This window comes from Chiloscyllium plagiosum, chromosome 13 (genome assembly GCF_004010195.1).
Source record: "Chiloscyllium plagiosum isolate BGI_BamShark_2017 chromosome 13, ASM401019v2, whole genome shotgun sequence".
In the NCBI taxonomy this organism is placed as follows: domain Eukaryota; kingdom Metazoa; phylum Chordata; class Chondrichthyes; order Orectolobiformes; family Hemiscylliidae; genus Chiloscyllium; species Chiloscyllium plagiosum.
In genome coordinates this window covers 82,257,918-82,272,962 of record NC_057722.1, presented here as the reverse complement: position 1 = coordinate 82,272,962, position 15,045 = coordinate 82,257,918, and the positions used below count along the sequence as shown (strand labels likewise).

Genomic DNA, 15,045 nt, shown 5'->3' with positions numbered 1-15,045 from the left:
TTCTCTCTGTAGCACTTTATCCCCTTATTAATCAAGAACCTATCAAACTCTATCTTAAATATACTCAATGACTTAGCCTCTACAGTCTTCTGCGTTGATGAGTTCCACAGATTCCCCACCCTTTGACTGACAAAATTCCTCCTTATCTCAGTTCTAACGGGTTGTCGCTTCACTTTGAGGCCGTGTCCTTGGATCCAAGTCTGTCCTACTAGTGAAAACAGCTTCTTCACACCCATTCTATCCAGGCCTCTCAATTTGGATTAGACCCTCCCTCATCCTTCTAAACTCCATTGAGTACAGATGAAGAATCCTCAACCATTCCTCATATGACATAGCCCTTCATCCCCAGGATCATTCTTGTAAACCTCCTCTGGACCCCCTCCAATGCCAGTATATTCTTCCTTCAATACAGAACCCAAAATTACCCACAATATTCCAGATGCAGTCAGAACAGAGCCTAAGGCAGTCTCAGCAGTACATCGTTCTCTTGTATCCTAGCTGTCTTGAAATGAATGCTAATATTATATTGGCCTTCCAAACTACCAAATAAACCTATATGTTAACCTGAAGATAATCCTGAGCTAAGATGTTCAAGTCTCTTTTTGCTTCAGATGTCTAAAACTTTCCCCATTTAGAAAATAGTCTACGCCTCTATTCTTCCTACCAAAATGCATAACCTCATACTTTCCCACACTCTATTTCATCTGAAAACCTCTTTGCCCATTCTCCTAGCCTGTCCACATCTTTCTGCAGCTTCCCTACTTCCTCAACACTACCTACCCTCCAACAATCTTTTGTGCCATCTGCAAACTCAGCAACAATGCCCTCAGTTCCTTCGTCCAGATCGTTAGTGTATAATGAGAATTGTTATGGCCCCAACGCTGACCCCTGCTGAATTCCACTAGTCACCAGCTGCCATCCTGGAAAAGACCTCTTTATCCCCACTCTCTACCTACTGCCAGTCAGCCAATCCTCTACCCATGCCAATACCTTGCCCCTAACACCAGGGGCTCTTATTTAGCAGCCTCCTGTGTTGCACCTTGTCAATGGCCTTCTGGAAATCCAAATAGATCACACCCACTGGCTATAATTTGTCCATTAGTTCCTGAAACAATTCAAACAGATTTGTCAGTCTTGACCTCCCCTTGATGAAGCCATGCTAACTCTGCCCTATTTTACCAAGCACCTCCAAGAACTCTGCAATCTCATCCTGGCCTATAGTTTCCTTTCTCTGTCTCCCTCCTTTCTTAAACAGATGTGTTACATGAGCCATTTTCCAGTCCTCTGGGACTCTCCCTACCTCTAGTGATTCCTGAAAGATCACCACCAGTGACTCTACAATCTCCTGAGCTATCTACTTCAGAATTCGTCCATCTGGTCCGGGTGATTTATCCACCTTCAGACCTTTCAGCTTCCCCAGCACCTTTTCCTTAGTGATGGCCACTGGTCACCTCTGCCCCAGATACTCTTCAAGATCTGCTTTGCTGCTGATTTTCTCTGTGAAAACTGATACAAAGTACCTATTCAGTTCTTCTGCTATTCCTTTGTTCCCCATTACTATTTGTCCAGCCTCATTTACCAGTAATTCAATGTCCACTTACATTGTGGATATTGGAAAAAAAACTCTTGCAACCTTCTTCTAAGTTACTAGCTAGCTTCCCCTTTTATTTCATCTTCTGTCCTGTTATTGCTTTTTTAGTTATCCTCTTCGGATTTTTAAAGACGTCCCAGCAATCTTCACCAAATTGCATGTTTTTACTTTTGATTTGATGCTGACCCTGACTTCCCTTGTCAGCCATGGCAGTTAATACAAACTCCAAGTGTGACCAATTCATCCTTGAGGTCATGTCCAGTTCATGGGCAGAGCCCAATTCTCTTACATAAACTGGAGTTTCACTGAATGGAATTTAAACTAAAAATCTCATGAATTTCTATTTGGTCCAAGGAGAGCCAATGGGTGTCATCTACCTGGACTAAAAGAAGGGCTTTGACAAGGAGCTGCACAGGAGGCTGTTGAGTAAGATAAGGGCTCATGGTGTCAGAGGCAAGGTACTAGTATGGATAGAAACTTGGCTGTCTGTCAGAAAGCAAACAGTGGGGATAAAGGGGTCCTTCTCAGAATGGCAGCTAGTGACAAATGGTGACCACAACTTTTCACTTATACATTAATGATCTGGATGAAGGAACTGGGGGCATTCTGGCTAAGTTTGCAGATGATACAGAGATAGGTAAAGGGATAGGTAGCATTGAGAGGGCGAGGAGGCTGCAGAAGGATTTGGACAGGTTAGGAGAATGAGCCAAGAAGTGGCAGATGGAGTACAATGTGGGAAAGTGTGAGGTCATGCACTTTGGTAGGAAGAATAGAGGCATGGACTATTTTCTAAATGTGGAGAAAATTCAGCAGTCTGAAGTGCAAAGAGACTTGTAAATTCTAGTCCAGGATTCTCTCAAGGTAAACTTGCAGGTTGAGTCAGTAGTTAGGAAGGCAAATGCAGTGATGGTCTTTATTTTGAGAGGACTTAAATATAAAAGCAGGGATGTGATTCTGAGGCTCCAGAAGGGTTTGGTCAGACCACATTTGGAATATTGTGCCCAGTTTTGTAACCCATATCTCAGTAAGGATGTACTGGCCCTGGAGCGTGTTCAGAGGAGGTTCATGAGAAAGGTCCCAGGAATGAAAAACTTAACATATGAGGAATGTTTGAGGACTTTGGGTCTATACTGAATGGAGTTTAGAAGAATGAGGGAGGTATCTAATTGAAACTTCAGAATACTGAATGACCTGGACAGAGAGGATGTTGGGAAGATGTTTCCATTAGTAGGTGAGACTCGGACCCAAGGGAACAGCCTTAGAGTAAAGGGAAGACCTTTTAGAATGGAGATAGGTAGAAACTTCGTCAGCCAGTGAGTCATGAATCAATGGAATTCATTGCCACAGAAGGCTGGAGAGGTCAGGTTATTGAGTATGTTTAAGACAGAGATCGATAGGTTCTCGAGTATCAAGGGGATTAAGGGTTACGGGGAGAAAGTGGGATAATGGGGGTGAGAAATTTATCAGCCATGATTGAATGATGGAGCAGACTCAGTTAGATGAATGGCCTAATTTCTGCTCCTATGTCTTATTGTATGGTCTTACAGCAATTGTACCAATCTTCAGTAAATTATGCTCAGTTTAAAATGTGCACTCGAGTAGAATTTCTTCATTTTGCACTATAACCTAAATAAATATTGAACGTCCTTCAACATGAAATTAGTTTAGGTGGAAATGCTATTCTGTGATTCTAAAGTAGTTGGAAATGAGCTGAGAATCTAGATTTGATCAATCCTATCTTTTCAGTTGGCTGTTCTGTGCCAGCCAACAAAGAGCTGCCTGAGAAAAATGCTTTGCATTTCTGCTTGAAAAACATTGTTGTTTTTTTAATCTGTATGAATTTAAGTCCACATTTTAATCTTCATTGGACAAGCATATGGACATACATGGAATAATGTAGGTTAGATGGGCTTCAGATTGGTATGACAGGTTGGCACAACATCGAGGGCCAAAGGGCCTGTTCTGCATTGTAATGTTCTATGTTCTATGTATATCTATGAGTTTAGGTCCCTGACAGACTGACTGATGAGGACACTATGTCAGGAACTAGCTTCAGGCTTGGATTGTTCACAACACTGTTTGTTGTCACACCTAGGGGAAGTGGTAGCATAGTGGCAATGTTACTGAGCTAGTGGTGCCAGCAATCCTCAGCCTAATGTTCTGGGGGCTTCAGTTCAAATTCCATTCCGGCAGATTGTGAACTTGAGTTCAGTTCTACAAAATGAAACCTGAAATTGAAAAGCTAACCTGATGGAGACCACTGTCAACTGTGGTAGAAACCCACTGAGTTCACGAATGCTCTGTCAGGGAAGAAAATCTGATGTCCTTATCTGGTCAGTCCTATAAGTGACTCCAAACCTACAACAATATGGCTGACTTTTAACTGACCTCTGAACAACTGCAAATGGGCAATAAATATGAGAACAGCCAGCAATGCCCACATTCCATGAACGAAAAGGAAAATAATACTAAAAGTTATTATGTGGTAATCAGTGATATACTAAGCTCTAAGTTTGATTAGATTAGATTACTTACAGTGTGGAAACAGGCCCTTCGGCCCAACAAGTCCACACCGACCCGCCAAAACGCAACCCACCCATACCCCTACATTTACCCCTTACCTAACACGACGGGCAAATTAGCATGGCCAATTCACCTGACCTGCACATCTTTGGACTGTGGGAGGAAACCAGAGCACCCGGAGGAAACCCACGCAGACACGGGGAGAATGTGCAAACTCCACACAGTCAGTCACCTGAGGCGGGAATTGAACCCGGGTCTCTGTGCCGTGTCTCTAACCACTGAGCCACTGTGCCGCCCACAAACAATCTGTTACTTTAATTATACTGCCTAAGACTTGTCATTATATTCCCCATGCATGTTAGCATATGCTTCAATCTATGTCTAACATGCTTCACTGACTATCTGACTATCCAATTTCTATCATTCTATCCAACTCCTCCCATAGTGTGCTATTTATGCCCAGTGAGGATTAGCTCTCTGACATCATCATCAGGTTGCTCCAGGGATTTAAATGCCTTGCACAACATGTTATGGGGCAACTGTTATTGAATCAGATGTTGCAAGGACATTAAGATCTGAAACTTACAATGTAATGACCTGTAAAACAGAAGTCAGTCAAAACCTCTGAAAAAAATCAAAGAATAGAATAGAATCCCTACAGTGTGGTAACAGGCTATTTGGCCCAACAACTCCATGCAAACTCCCTAAAAGTATCTCAGTCAGACCCTACCTATAACCCTGCATTTCCCATAGCCAATCCACCTAACTTGCACATCTTTGGACCATGGGAGGAAACCAGAGCACCTGGAGGAAATCCATGCAGTCACAGGGAGGACATGAAAACTCCACAAAGACAGTCACCCAAGGGTGGAATTGAATCAGTGGGTGGCACAGTGGCTCAGTGGTTAGCATTGCTGCCTCACAGCATCAGGAACCCAGGTTCGATTCCAGCATCGGGTGACTGATGGGTGGAGTTTGCACATTCTCCCCATGTCTGTGTGGGTTGCAAAGTTGATGAGGGTCGAGTGGTGTATATTGACTTCAGTAAGGCATTTGATAAGGTTCCCCATGGTAGGCTCATTCAGGAGGAATGGGATGCAGGGAAATTTAGCTGTTTGGATACAGAATTGACTGGTCGACAGAAGACAGCGAGTGGTAGTGGAAGGAAAATATTCTGCCTGGAAGTCTGTGGTGAGGGTAGTGGAAGGAAAATATTCTGCCTGGAAGTCTGTGGTGAGTGGTGTTCCACAGGGCTCTGTTCATGGGCCTCTACTGTTTGTAATTTTTATTAATGACTTGGATGAGGAGATTGAAGGGTGGGTTAGCAAGTTTGCAGACGATACAAAGGTTGTAGGTGTCATTGACAGTATAGAGGACTGTTGTAGGCTGCAGCGGGACATTGACAGGATGCAGAGATGGGCTGAGAGGTGGCAGATGGAGTTCAACCTGGATAAATGTGAAGTGATGCATTTTGGAAGGTCGAATCTGAAAGCTGAGTACGGGATTAAGGATAGGATTCTTGGCAGTGTGGAGGAACAGAGGGATCTTGGTGTGCAGGTACATAGATCCCTAAAAAAGGCCACCCAAGTGGACAGGGTTGTTAAGAAAGCATATGGTGTTTTGGCTTTCATTAACAGGAGGATTGAGTTTAAGAGTCGTGAGACCTTGTTGCAGCTCTATAAAACTTTGGTTAGACCGCACTTGGAATACTGCGTCCCGTTCTGGTCGCCCTATTATAGGAAAGATGTGGATGCTTTGGAGAGGGTTCAGAGGAGGTTTACCAGGATCCTGCCTGGACTGGAGGGCTTATCTTATAAGGAGAGGTTGACTGAGCTCGGACTTTTCTCATTGGAGGGTGCATACATGAGGATCAGTGGTCGGCACAACATCGTGGGCTGAAGGGCCTGTTCTGTGCTGTACTGTTCTATGTTCTATGTTCTATGTTCTAATCCAAATGATATGCAGGTCAGATGAATTGGCCAAGCTAAATTGCCCATAATGTTAGGTTCATTATTCAGGGGTAAATATAGGATAGGAGAATGGGTCTGGGTGGGTTACTCTTCGGAATGTCAGTGTGGATTTGTTGGGCCGAAGGGCCTGTTTCCATACTGTAGGGAATCTAATCTAATCTGAACCTCGTTCCCTGGTGCTGTGAGGTAGCAGCACTAACCACTGAGCCATTGTGCTGCCCTAAAAGAATAAAATAAAGCTAATTTTGGGGGTTCTGACAAAGGATCATATTTGAGTTAAATAATTTCTCTCTTGACAGAGGCTACCAGACCTGTTGAGGTTCTCCAGAACTTTTCTGATTTCTTTTAGATTTAGTGCATTTACAGGATTTTGCTTTAATCAGGGAGTTGGAAGAAATGCTGAATTGTCCTGTTGTTCTGAGCTAAAGTAAGGAAATAATTTATTTTCCATTTTGCAGCTTGAGTTATTGAAAATAATTTGTAGCATTGTCTTTTTCTCAAGGCTACACAAATGCTTTAAATAGGGGAATGTCCTGACATTGATGTTGTAAAGAGGCTGAGAGGCATGTTGGACTGATTGCCTCCTCATAGGTTTGTATGCCTGGGGTTTGAGAATTCACTGTTGGGAACAGTGACTCCTTTGACTGTAAGTTATGAATTATTATATTTCATTTTGTAACAATGTTAGGATAACTGAATAATGTCTGTAAACTTCTGTTTCCATACTGTACATCTCTATGACTCTATGAAACAATAAGCATTTATTACAGCAAGTAATTGAGTGGAATGGAGCACGACGGACCATTATGTGAACTTGGGAAGAAATAAAATGGAGAGTATATTTCAAGCTTTCCCATTCCACACCTTGTATGTATCCTGTGTGTTCTGTATTTATTTTGCAAAAATGTGTGGATAGGATGTACTTCTCCTGTGCAATGCCAAGGCAGAGAGAGGGGACAGGAAAGTTGGTCCCAAGTGAAGTTGCATTATTATTTAAAAGTGGATTTGAAGAGTATTTGAAAAGGATGAAGTATGAATGTTAACAGGAAAGATGATTATATTTCTGTCGAATTTTCTTGACATGGTGCATACTTTTCTCTGGGAGGTCGTATAAGAGGCATTCTTACCAAAATGGTGCTGCCAGATTTTACACACTGCTGATGTTCAATAGACAATAGACAATAGGTGCAGGAGTAGGCCATTCTGCCCTTTGATTCTGGATTAGTGGAGCTGGAAGAGCACAGCAGTTCAGGCAGCATCCGAGGACAGGCAACATCGACGTTTCGGGCAAAAGCTTACCTCATTCTGCCCTTTGAGCCTACACCACCATTCAATATGATCATGGCTGATCGTTCTTAATCAGTATCCTGTTCCTGCCTTATCTCCATAATCCTTTATTCCTTATGATCAGATCAATTATTTAAGCTAATTTTAAATTATTGTATAATTCTTTGGCCTATTTCATTTGTTTGGAAGTTAGATAATTGTGCTTTGTATTGAATGTCCATGCTAACATATATTGCAGATTTTCCAAAAAACACATCTGTTTTAACAAAGGAAAAGCTTTAACCACGCGAATCTGAAATTATTAAGATCCAGATCTCACACCAGGAATTTGGAATCTGTTCAGAGATCAGGAGGAAGCCACTGGAGATCAAGGAAACATTGTTGGATATCAATTAGGAAAATGGAAACCAAGCTACAAAACAATTACGCTAATTCTGAGATTGAGTACATTTTGGAGAGAAGCTATGAGTTTTGTGGACAACATTTATGGATCAGTCAGAGCTCAAATGCCCAGATTGGGACATCTGGTTTCATATGGGAAGCTGTAAGTATAGTGACCTGCTGTTTGTGTATAAACAAAACCAGCAATCAACTTCAGTGTATGCTTCAAGAAACTCTTTCTACAACAGCGATCCATATTTACAGGATTTTGCAAAGAACATTGCACCTTAAACAGTGATACAAAATTAGTGACAGTTCTTTTTATTTCAATCTTCTTTTATTTCCTTCTTTCAGAATAAAGTTGAGTGAAGTATATTGACTGATGTAACCTTTGGTTATATTGCACAGAGAGTTGTGGTGTTTTCAGAAACTTTCAGGTATCCCACACACTACCAGCAGGGCAGCTGTATTTCGTCGGAACTTTGGTACATACAATTAAGGCTACCTGGTAGAACAAGTTTTCTGTCTGAGAAGGAGATTAGTATTTTGGGTTAGAAAGGGAATTATCTCACAGAATGCTGCTAGTCCTGATATGGAACGACTTTGTAAGTTGGCTTTGCTAAGTTAGGGCAGTGTGGGTTGTTGTCTAATTTTATACATGTACCAAATTTCAACCATCACCATGAAATATATTGCAGAGATCTTCATTTTCTCTTCAATTCAGGTTTAACATCCATTTTATGCGAAGTAAATTGATCTCATTTGGAATGTTAATTGGGATAAAATGATTGCTATTGACACCTCTGACAAATAAAAGGGAAATCAGGTGAGGGTTTCTGATTAGTTACTGAACCGTGGTGCTCAGTAAGTGGAATTATAGAGAATGGCAGCACAGAGCAGGTCATCCGATTGAATCAGTCCGTGTTGGCATTTAACTTTTGACAAGTTTGATTCTGATTCATTGACTACTCTGTTTGTATATCTCTTCAGCTGCTTTTCTTTCATGTACATATGCAATTAGCTTGAATGCTGATAAGTTCTGTCTTAATTATAATCCTGTAAGTGAATTCCACTGCCTCACTGTGTGAAGAAGTCTCTCCCACCTTCTGTTTGACATCAGTCACTCATTCTGAAGCTCTGAACTACTGAAGACAGTTTGTTTAAATCAATCTTATCCCAGTCTGTCTAAATTGTAAACACTTTGATTACATTTCATTACATAATCTGCAGTCCATGTGACTTCAAGGTCAGAATCAGTTTATAATGTGATACTTCATTCACTAAATAACTAGCCTACATTTACTACCTCGAATCATGGGAATACTCGAGAGGGGCTTGTCTTTAAGGGCTTGGAAAATTGAAGGAAACTTAAGAAAGGAAGTAGATGTTCGGCATTGGACATGGAGCAGCCAACAGGCAGTTTCCAAGAATTTTCCAAGCTGGTTGAATTATTCTGTGTCAGCTGAACAATATGGATAGGATTAAAAACTGTCCAGCTCAGCAGCTTGCTGATCTTAAGTCAGTGTTTTTTGTGCTTGTAAAATCTGCTACTTAAAATTATCAGCACTTTCACTAAGCATTTTGCCATGGCATGTTTTGAAAGGATGTCTCAGCTTTTATTAGACTTTCATTCATTGAGTCTAAAGTAACTCCTGCCTTTTGGACCTTGATCACCAAGGTTCAAGATCATGGATTGAATAAATACTCTGGTGAGATTTGTCCTCAATACTGAAGGAAATCCTGTAGCCAGATTCCTGTCTGAAAAGCACAAATTGTTCCCCATTGAGAAAGAAGGTGCACCGTAGAACACACCAACACCAACCTCTCTGTTATTCTCCAAGCATTGAATGTTCAACATCAAGTACCAAGTGAGATTGCCAATGGTGGCTGGGGAAACAAGAATGTGAGTTTGTCAATGGAAATATATGTACAGTATATATAGCACATCTATATAATTATGTATGTTCATATATGCTGTGAACATAGAGTGTAACAATAAGTGTTCTTTCCCAATCAAGAACTAATGCCTCCAGTGACTGACTGTCCATTTACCTTTTAGATCAGATTCTGTTGGATTTGTTAAAGTCCCTGCATTCTGTCCATAGTCAGGATTCTCAGCCTGCCTCTCTGGCTCCAGGTGGATAGGAAATGTAAAAGAAACACATTTTTCCAGACTCCAACATTAACACATAATGTAATTCCTTAGTTGGGAGGTGGATAGTGCAGGGGCAGATTCTGAAGTGCAGTACTGGAGAGGTCAGAGTCAACTGGGATCTGTTCATTTATCTATTCTCCATGAAAGATAGACCACTTGAGATTGTGTTAATGGGCAGACTATGTATTTGCCCATTTGAACTGGCTAAAGAGAGGCTTGGTAGACTCCAAATAGCTAAAATTTCAGCTAATTCTGTCTGTATGTACTGAGGTGTGAAACAAGTCTCATATGTTTCCCTTCTATTGAACATTGATTCCACAACATTTCACCTCAGCTTTGGAATTCAACCCAATTCTAATTAAACATGGACTTATTTTTCAGGGTCTTGCTCTGTGTGAGTATATTGAAAAACAGAGGATAATCTTTAATGGCATGAAGGTGATCGAACTGGGTGCAGGAACTGGAATATTAGGAATCTTAGCAGTTCTGCTAGGTAAGTTATAAAGTTCACAGGAAACCAAAAGCCACAAGAAGCATAACTTTGCAAATGTAAATGAAATGTAAGCAATGATGAGCATGAAGAACAATGTGTATTTGGATCTTTTCATGGTTAAAGGATATACCTAAACAGTGTGAGTCACTTCATCGGTATGTTTCCATTCTGTTAAAATTCTTCTAGTTTACTTTAATATTACCTTAATATTACAACTCATTTGTCACATAGTTGCTTTAAGGAAAGGCTAGAGGTAGGGATGAATACTTTCAATGCAAGATAGTTACTTCTCCACATTGTCTGTAGTTGTTGTTTAACTGATCTAGAGAAGCATCCTGCACACATTCCACAAACTTGTTCTTCACACTAATTCTATAAATTTGGTTTGTCCAGTTCATATGAAAAGTATTACTTGTTACATGTGCCTTTACTTTCCTGACTTAATTACTCTCTGTTTCAACAATATTTTGGGGCTTACAAGAAGCTTCCACCAATGGTTTTCCTCCATATTGTTTCTCAGCTCTGCTGAAATTGATTGTACTTATTGATTTTTGAAGATAAGACCCTTCCTCACAACTATTTTTATTTCAAACTTTCTTCCAAGGCTCACCCTTGCTCTTTTCAGTTGGTCCATCTCTTACACAGAAACTAGGAACAGGGCTTGGCCAATGACACTTGCAACTCATGAATGAATTTTAAAAATAACTTATTGGATGATATGGAAAAATGATTAAATAAGTACAATTACAGGCTAAAGCTTAACCTGCGGCTTCCTTCCAAACTAAATATTTGTTTTGGAAACATACCTTCCCCCCAGCATTCCCATAGGCAAGTCTTTATTCAGTGGATATTCTGCTAATGCATTCCCCTACAATACATCTGCATGCCAGCCAGCACTGAGATCAATATCTGTCTCTGACAAGATGTATAGGTTAAAACCTAGATATATGGGTTTGTAACTAAATGCAAGATGCTCAATGATTTTTATTGTAAAGTTCATGGATCAGTATATATTTGAAATGGCATTTGCCCATATATTCAAAATATCTTTAAGAAGATTAATTTCCTCTCCTTTCCATGACCATGATTTTGCATCTGATTGTGGTGTGAATCAAATTCTGAACTGAGACATACAATTATTTTTCAGGAGGAAATGTGACAATTACAGACCAACCAAATGTTTTGAAGCAAATTGAACATAATGTTGTTGCCAGCATCTCACCGTCCTGTAGAGATCGGGTAAATATCCGTGCCCTATCCTGGGGTCATGATCACATTCAGTTTCCTCGTGACTACGATTTCATCTTTGGTGGAGAAATTGTCTATTTTCCAAAGACCTATCCCTTACTAATAAAGACTTTACAACATCTCAGTAGTGAAAGAACCATCATTTATCTTTCTTCAAAAATGTGGCAGGACTTTCAGATTAACAAATTCTACGAAGACATTCTACCTGAACATTTTAATTGCCAAATTGTTGACAGAAATGAAGAAAATGACATCAATGTGTATAAAGTGACCAAAAAGGTCCATGCTCTGGGGATTAGCTGTTAACACAGAGAGGCAGGTGTACATTTTATGTAAAGTGTCTCTTGGTGACCTTGATGATAGTTTTCAATCATTATCTCTCGAATGCTCAGTCTTAAAAAATACTGTTCTGATGTCTTATGCCATTGTTTCTCTTGTTTGTATTTTGGATGACTTTCCAACCCTCCTCAGATTCTTTACCTGACCAAAGGCCCTTCATCACGTGTGGAATTAAGCCGTGAGAGTGAGTGGGAATTAACCACACTTAGTACTGCCCTCATTCTATGTCAGCATTGTCAGATGTCACAAGATATGAATCTATTGGGAATATTTGCTGATTCTTATTTTTCCACCAGGAATACTGATCCAGTCCTGTTGCTCTGGCGGAGATCAGCTAATTAATTGCTGACTTTGAAATTGGAGTTTATTGACTTGTATGCATCAGTTATTACAAAGCTGTGCAGCAATTATTAAAGCTAATTAATTAAAAATAGAGTGAAGGAATCAACAACTTCTGGTCTCCATGTCATAAAAGAAAAGAGGCAGATGAAGATGTAAAAGAGGTTTGCTCAGATGATTCCAATAAAAAGATTATTAAAAGGTATGAAAGAGAAACTGAAAAGTCTGGTGTTCTTTTCTCCTGAAAAGTGATGAATGAGGAGCAAACATGAGCACATGACAACAAACAACGTTGTCCTTTGGTCCATCAAGCCTCCTACCCCATTTGAAAAATCATGACTAATCTGATTTTTGCCTGAACTCCACATTCCTGCATATTCCTCAGAACCTTTCATCCCCTTGGTGGTTAGAATTCTCTCTAGCTCTGGTTTAAAATTATTTAATATTCTGCATCCATTGCATAGTCAGAGAATCACCGATATCTACGTCACAAAGAAAAATCTTTCATCCCATCACGTCTGCACTGGTCAGAAACTAGCACCGAACTATTCTAATCCCATTTCCCAGCACATGGCTCATACCCTGTATGCCTTGCCATCACAAGTGCGGATGTGGGTACTGCAGATGCTGGAGATTAGAGTCAAGATTAGAGTGGTGCTGGAAAAGCACAGGAGGTCAGACAGCATCCGAGGAGCGGGAAAATCGACGTTTCGGGATGATGAAGGGCTTTTGCCTGAAACATTGATTTTCCTGCTCCTCGGATGCTGCCTAACCTGCTGTGCTTTTCCAGCACCACTCTGATCTTGACATCACAAGTGTATATCTAAATACTTCTTCAATGTGATGAGGGTTTCTGCCTCTCCCACCCTTACAGGTAGTGAGTCCCAGATTTCCACCACTCTCTGGGTGAAAAAGGTTTCCCATACATCCCTTTTAAACTTCCTGCCCTTTACCTTAGATATACACCCCTGATCATTGATCCTTCCATCAAGGGGAAAAGTTTCTTCCTGTCTGCCCTGTCAATGTTCCTCATCATTTTATGCTTCTCAATCCTGTCCCCTCTCAATCTCCTCTGCTCCAGGGAAAACAACCCCAGTCAGTCTGAACTTTCTTCATGGAACTTTCCAGTCCAGACAACATCCTGGCAAATCTCCTCCGCACCCTCTCCAGTTGTTTCACAGCTCTATAATGTTGATGCCAGAACTGCACACAGTTCTCTAGTTGTTGCCTAAGCAACAGTTTACACAATTCCAGCATCACCTCCAGGTTTGTAAACTATATGCCTTGATTAATAAAGATAAATATCCCTATGCATTCTTAATCACTTAATGTTCCTGTCCCAGAACTTTAAGAGACCAGGGTACATGCACACCAAAGTCCCTTTGATCCTCAATGCTTCCCCTGGTCCCTACATTCATCGTGTACTCCCTTGTTTGTTCTCCCAAGTGCATTTCCCTCTGGCGCTGTGAGGCAGCAGTGCTAACCACTGTGCCACCGTGCCGCCCACAATACTTTGATCCTCAATGCTTCCCCTGGTCCCTACATTCATCGTGTACTCCCTTGTTTGTTCTCCCAAGTGCATTTCCTCAAATTTATCTGGATTGAAGTCTATTTCACACTGATCTGTCTATCTGACCAGTCCATCTCCAAGCTGACAAACTAATCTCCAAACTCTGAGACCTAGATCTTGGCTCCACCCTCTGCAAATGGATTCCCAGCTTTCTGACGCACAGACCGCAATCAGTGAAGACAGACAATCGCCCCTCCTCCGTGATAATCCTCAACACCGGTGCCCTGCAAGGATGTGTACTCAGCCACCTACTGTACTCCCTGTACACTCATGACTGTGTGACCAAATTCTGTCCAAACTCCATCAACAAATTAGCTGATGACACCACCATTATAAGACTGATATCAAACAGTTTTACCTGCACATCCACTAATATCATCTATTGTATCCGTTGCTCCACAAATTAGCTGATGACACCACCATTATAAGACTGATATCAAACAGTTTTACCTGCACATCCACTAATATCATCTATTGTATCCGTTGCTCCCGATGCGGTCTCCTCTACATTGGGGAGACTGGGCGTCTCCTAGCAGAGCGCTTTAGGGAACATCTCCGAGACACCCGCACCAATCAACCACACCGCCCCATGGCCCAACATTTCAACTCCCCCTCCCACTCTGCCGAGGATATGGAGGTGCTGGGCCTCCTCCACCGCCGCTCCCTCACCACCAGACGCCTGGAGGAAGAACGCCTCATCTTCCGCCTCGGAACACTTCAACCACAGGGCATCAATGTGGATTTCAACACTTTCCTCATTTCCCCTTCCCCCACCTCAACCTAATTCCAAACTTCCAGCTCAGCACTGTCCCCATGACTTGTCCAGACTTGTCCGACCTGCCTAGCTCCTTTTCCACCTATCCACTCCACCCTCTCCTCCCTGACCTATCACCTTCATCTCCTTCCCCACTGACCTATTGTACTCTATGCCACTCTCTCCCCACCCCCACCCTCCTCTAGCTTATCTCTCCACGCTTCAGGCTCTCTGCCTTTATTCCTGAAACGTCGATTTTGCCTGTCCTCGGATGCTGCCTGAATTGCTGTGCTATTCCAGCACCACTGATCCAGAATCTGGTTTCCAGCAACTGCAGTCATTGTTTTTACCAGGGGATATGGAGTCTGCACATGTTAGCGCACTGGTTCTATGCT

General features: G+C 41.5%; 1 protein-coding gene across 6 annotated transcripts in view; it reads left to right on the top strand.

Moving 5' to 3' along the window:
- The window catches only part of LOC122556248 (EEF1A lysine methyltransferase 3-like), a 53,655-nt gene extending 41,122 nt beyond the window's left edge, over positions 1-12,533 (top strand). For 5 of the 6 annotated variants that reach the window (XM_043702871.1, XM_043702870.1, XM_043702868.1 and 2 more), the window contains 3 exons: positions 7,610-7,915; positions 10,289-10,400; positions 11,548-12,533. In XM_043702871.1, the coding sequence (XP_043558806.1) occupies positions 7,772-7,915; positions 10,289-10,400; positions 11,548-11,954 (663 nt within the window). In that variant the 5' untranslated portion in view covers positions 7,610-7,771 and the 3' untranslated portion in view covers positions 11,955-12,533. Of the gene's footprint in view, positions 1-7,508; positions 7,916-10,288; positions 10,401-11,547 lie in introns of those variants that run through there. The other variant, XM_043702869.1, reaches the window with a different exon arrangement.
- Positions 12,534-15,045: the final 2,512 nt, after the last annotated feature.